General features: G+C 56.3%; 2 protein-coding genes across 3 annotated transcripts; both read left to right on the top strand.

The window, feature by feature from the left end:
- On the top strand, positions 224-2,284 carry C1QA (complement C1q A chain). Of its 2 annotated transcripts, none has more exons than XM_021417724.1 (3): positions 224-379; positions 1,082-1,253; positions 1,336-2,284. In XM_021417724.1, exons 2-3 carry the CDS (start codon positions 1,091-1,093, stop codon positions 1,902-1,904), a joined length of 732 nt encoding a protein of 243 aa, XP_021273399.1. In that variant the 5' UTR covers positions 224-379; positions 1,082-1,090; the 3' UTR covers positions 1,905-2,284. The 2 variants fall into 2 exon arrangements, with proteins under 2 accessions (XP_021273399.1, XP_021273398.1); XM_021417723.1 differs by having other exon boundaries at positions 263-379; positions 1,060-1,253.
- On the top strand, positions 2,988-4,757 carry C1QC (complement C1q C chain). Its single transcript, XM_021417725.1, has 3 exons — positions 2,988-3,109; positions 3,752-3,941; positions 4,128-4,757. The coding sequence occupies exons 2-3, from the start codon at positions 3,761-3,763 to the stop codon at positions 4,682-4,684; spliced, it is 738 nt and encodes a 245-aa protein (XP_021273400.1). The 5' UTR covers positions 2,988-3,109; positions 3,752-3,760; the 3' UTR covers positions 4,685-4,757.

The following is a 5,072-nucleotide window of genomic DNA, read 5'->3' as shown; positions in this document are numbered from 1 at the left end:
GAAACAATGGCCCCAAACACAGTGGCTCTGAAATGAGGACATCAGGCACCCCACAACCACACGGGGGGAATCCCTTTCAGGGCAGTGTCACCTCAGACTGTGCCGTGCCTCTGGGCCTCCCGCGCCTGTGTGTCTCCCTGTGCTGCAGGATTTCCCTCTGAGGGGTCAGCACTTTTGCTGAGCAAGCTGTTCCCTGACAATTACCACACATCCAGGGTTGAGGGTGGAAAAGGGAACCACGCAAACAAGCGAAACTTGGCACTTCTCTTCCGCAAACTCTGTGTGTGCAAATCCACCCCCCCAGCCCCGCTCCCAAGGAAGAACTGCCAGCAAACAGAGCAGCCAGCACCGGCAGCTCTGTTCTCAGCCCAGCAAGGAGGTAAGTCGCCCTGTATAGATGGGGACATAGAGCTCTTCCACCACCTCTCTCCAGCCTTTGCTCCCTGTCCCCTTTCACAAGTGTCAGAAGTAGGAAAAGGGGGAGAAGATGACGCAGAGGGGCAAATCTGCCTTCACTCCACATGGATGTGGACATGGCTGGGTTCTGCAGGTCTGCTCCAGGCTCTTGATACATGTTCAGGATGTCCCTCCTCTCTCCCAGGTCTGTGTGTTGGGGATCTGCATCCCTCTTGCCTGGTTATTTCTTTCCTTCTCCACCCTTTCTTGTTTTTCTCTACTCTGTTGTGTCTCTTTACACTCACTGAATACATTTCATGTGTGCCTGCTCATCCCCAAGGTGTGCACCAGAGGTTTTATGTCCTGCTCCATGTCCCACAGCCCTGCCATGGGCATGTCGGAGCTTTTCAGTCACATTTCAGATGATGCAATGAAACAGCGGTGTTATTTTCGATGTTGTGCATGGCATCTGGCTACCTGAGCTAGGCAGCACATAGGTGGCATGGTAGGTCTGTGTCCGAGCACACGCTTGAGTCTGCACGTTGCACATGTCCACAGATCTGGAGGAAAGCATGTACTTATGTTTGCATGCCTGTGTTCAAGCTGCATCCACTGCTGCATGCACCATGTGTGTGTTTGTTGTGTGCTTACCTCCACTCCCAGTCCCCCCATGCTGTGCTTGCAGGGAGGCACGATGCGGCTCAGCCTTTGGCTGGTGACCAGCACCCTGGCAGCAGTGCTGGGCATGGAAGCGCTCGAGGACGTGGTGTGTCGGGCACCAAATGGCAAGGACGGCTTCCCAGGGATCCCCGGCCTCGACGGGAGGCCAGGGCAGAAGGGTGACGTGGGAGAACCAGGTAAGGGGGAGCCAGGGATGGGGGAGTGCTGTGGGTACGCTGGCTGCAGCACGAATGGTGCCTCTCCACTGCCTCTCCCCAGGGAAATCAGCACCAAGGACGGGCATCCGAGGACTCAAAGGAGATAAAGGTGAATCGGGGCCTGCTGGGATCCCAGGGAACCAGGGCTACCATGGTCCACCGGGTCCTCCAGGGCTGCCAGGGGAGCCGGGGCTGAAAGGGGCCAAGGGGAATGCTGGCAGCTTCCAGCGGCAGCCTCATCCTGCCTTCTCTGCCTCGCGGCTATCCCCACGGTACCGCGGCACCACAGTGCTGTTTGACAATGTCATCACCAACGAGCAGGGCTCCTACAGCCCCCAGACCGGGGAGTTCATCTGCAGCATCCCTGGGATCTACTACTTCGCCTACCAAGTGATCTCCAACGGAGACCTCTGCCTGAGCATCACCAAGAACAGCATGCGCGTGGTCAGCTTCTGCGACAACAACAGCCGCAACATCCTGCAGGTGAACTCGGGCAGCACCGTGCTGAGCCTGGCTGTGAACGACCGGGTGTCTGTGAACACCGTTCCGACAAAGGGCAACATGATTTACCATGGCACCGAGGCAGACAGCGTCTTCAGCGGCTTCATGCTGTTCCCACACACGGGATGATGGGCAGCCAGCCCCCTGACTTGCCAGCCCAGACCTGAACTGCTTAGCACCCGCGTGTGTGCCTGCGTGCATTTGTGCCCTGCAAGGAGGTGGGGTGGCCTGATGTGACAGCCAAGGGGATGGCCTCCAACTGAGCAGTGGAGGTTCCCTTGCCTGCAGGAGCCCGGCAGGTCGGCCTGCTGCCTCCTGGAGGTTGAGGGCTCCCGGCCTCACGCTCAGACCTCGTGCCGGAGGGGATCACTTGTCACTGGCTCTTTGTGTGAAATCACTGCGTGCCACTGCTTTTGCATCTCTAACCACTGTAAGCTCGTCTCTGGCACAAGGCCAGTATTGCTTCTCACATCCTCCCCATCACTGCAAATAAATCTCTTCTTTCCTGATGGCTGTTTGGGTTTTCTTTTCCTATCCACACACTTTTAGCAAACTGCCGATGTCCTGGGCTATCCCAAGCTCTCCAAGGAGGGAAGTGATCCCAGCTTGTTTCTGGCCAAGAACAGACCCCCAGCTGCGCAGGCAGGACAGGTGGGATCAGGGCATACAACACAAGCCTTCGTTTATGAGGAGGTACAGGGAAATCTCTCAGACTAGCCTATGTCTGTCCTTCCCCACTTGCAAGGAACAACATCCTGACCTGGGATGCTGGGACCCTAGCTCCAAAGCAGGTGGAGAAGAAGTCAGGAGGAGCAGCAGTCCTTTAATCACTAACATCAGCTCCTGTTGCCCATGCAACAGCATCTCCCATCACAGCCAGGAGTGTCCTTGCACCAGCTCTTTGTTGCACAAGTTATTCTGGCTCCATGGAGCTGGTGTGAGGTTCTGCTCCTCACCCACTTGTTGTCTATCTGCTAAGAAATGAGATGAGGGTGGGAAGAAGGAAAGTAACCTGTGTTGTAGGAAGGATTTGTGGTGCATCTCTTGCTTTTGGTTCACCCCACATCCGTCCTCTCAGCCCCTACTGCTGTGGTGGTGAATCCTGGCACAAGTGCAGGTCTTGCTGGGTGACCAGGAAAGTGCTTGCTCAGAGAAAATGGCCAGGCAGAAGGATGTGAAACTCAGCTGGTGGGGCTGTGTGTTCCCATGGGGACCTTTCCTACCTCTGTGACTTCCTCCAGGAGGGTGTTACAGCGAGAGACCCGTGTTGCTTGCAGCCAGCAGGCAGTGCTGACAGCAGGCAGGGATTTACAACGCTGGGTCCTGTGCCAGAGGTAAGAGATATTGTAGGGTTCAGCTGCCTGGGGTGGGCTGCATGGGGATGAGGGTCCTGCAGCATGGTGCAGTGCTGGATGGGGCGAGAGAAGGAAGAGGAGACAGAGGGAATGCCAGCACCCCAGCTACACACATCTCATGCCTGTCCTTGCTGGCAGAAGACCAGTGCTCCCAGGCACTGCCATGTGAATCCCTTGGATGATGAGGACTTGATCTTGGTAGGTAGAGTCAGGAAAGTCAGGCTGCTGCTGGGGGAAGGGTGAGATCAGCTGGCTGCGGGGTGCAGCGCTCTGCAGTGGGGTGCATATCTGCAGTGGGCTAGGGAGTCTGAACCAGGAGAGCCTGGGGCTAGAACTGGGTGCCACAAAACTTCATTGGTCTGTCCACATAGAAAGCCTAACCCCCCGGTGCCATCAGGGGCTGCCCTGGGGTTGACGATGAGCCCTACTTCCACTCATCTGCCTCCCCACCATCTGACAGTTAGTATAGGATGATGATATTGAAGGCACAGCCATCACAGCCAGGTGCTCCCGGTGCTCTGGCCCTCATAGCATGGTGCCTCCTTCGCCCCATGTCCTGAAAGCTGCCCTATTGTGGCCCCTCATCCCAGCACTTTCTCTCTTTTCCTTTACATGATCCAGAGCGCCGAAATGGGGCAGAGTTTTAGGCAGTATCTGCGTCTGGCCCTCATCCTCCTAATTCTGCATCTGGAGTCTGCAGTGACCAGTGATCCCCCTCACAGCTGCTATGGGGCTCCAGGCCTGCCAGGCATGCCGGGTGTGCCAGGCAGGGACGGCCGGGATGGGTTGAAGGGAGCCAAAGGCGAGCCAGGTGAGTGAGCACTGAGCCTGCTATGGCTGGGCTGCCTCAGCTCCATGCTGTGGAGGGCAATGTCCCCACACTCGGAGACTTGTTCAGTGCTTCCACACTACACAGACAGGGTAGGTGGGAAGGTGCTGGGGGGCTTCTCCCCATGTTCTTCCATTGTGGCTGACTCGACTCCCCATTGCCCTACAGGCATTCCGGCCATTCCTGCTGCACAAGGTCCCAAAGGCATGAAGGGGGAACCAGGCATTCCTGGCTTGAGGGGTAAGGTGGGCCCCATCGGTCCTGCTGGTCCCCCTGGAGACCCAGGGGTGATGGGTGCTGCTGGAGTGCAGGGGCTGCCGGGCACCTACAAGAGGATGCACCAGTCAGCGTTCTCAGTGACGAGACAGACTGGTGCGAACCCCATGAAGAACGTCCCCGTGATCTTCAACAATGTCATCACCAACACCAACAATGACTACAGCACCACTACAGGCAAGTTCACCAGCAAGATCTCCGGCCTCTACTACTTCGTCTTCCACAGCTCAATGGAAAGGAACCTCTGCGTCCTCCTATTCAAGGACAGTGTCAAGAAGGCCAGCTTCTGTGACCACAAGACCAACAACATCCAGGTCACCTCTGGTGGAGTCCTCCTCCACCTGGAGGCTGGGAACCAGGTCTGGCTGGAGGTGAATGATTACAATGGCATGGTGGGCACTGGTGTATCCGACAGCATCTTCTCGGGATTCTTGCTCTTCCCAGACTAAAGGAGCACCAGAGCTTACCCAGCACGAAGAGCTCTATGCCCTGCCCTGTCAATAAATCCTTCCCTGATGTGCCCTTCTGAGCATCTTTATTTTCACGACTTGCCTTTCTGCAGGTGAAGCCCATGTGTGGCCATATGGATGTGGCGTGCACATGAGCCTGTGTATGTGTGAATTATGTCTGCACGGCACCTGGACATGCCTGAGTCCTCTATTCCATTCATAACTGCCATCTGTAGGGCCCCCATCTGCACCAAAAGCATCAGGGGACAGTTCCCATGGCCACATACACACAGTGCCCACCAAAGGTTGTCCTAGATTCCTCCAGGAAAGGGTTCTGTTCTGATATTCCCTTATCCATCCAGCTGGATTCAGGTTGGTTGACCACAGA

Source organism: Numida meleagris, chromosome 20, assembly GCF_002078875.1.
Source record: "Numida meleagris isolate 19003 breed g44 Domestic line chromosome 20, NumMel1.0, whole genome shotgun sequence".
Taxonomy (NCBI): domain Eukaryota; kingdom Metazoa; phylum Chordata; class Aves; order Galliformes; family Numididae; genus Numida; species Numida meleagris.
Note: the sequence above shows the minus strand (reverse complement) of the source record. Positions and strands in the feature narration are given on the sequence as shown.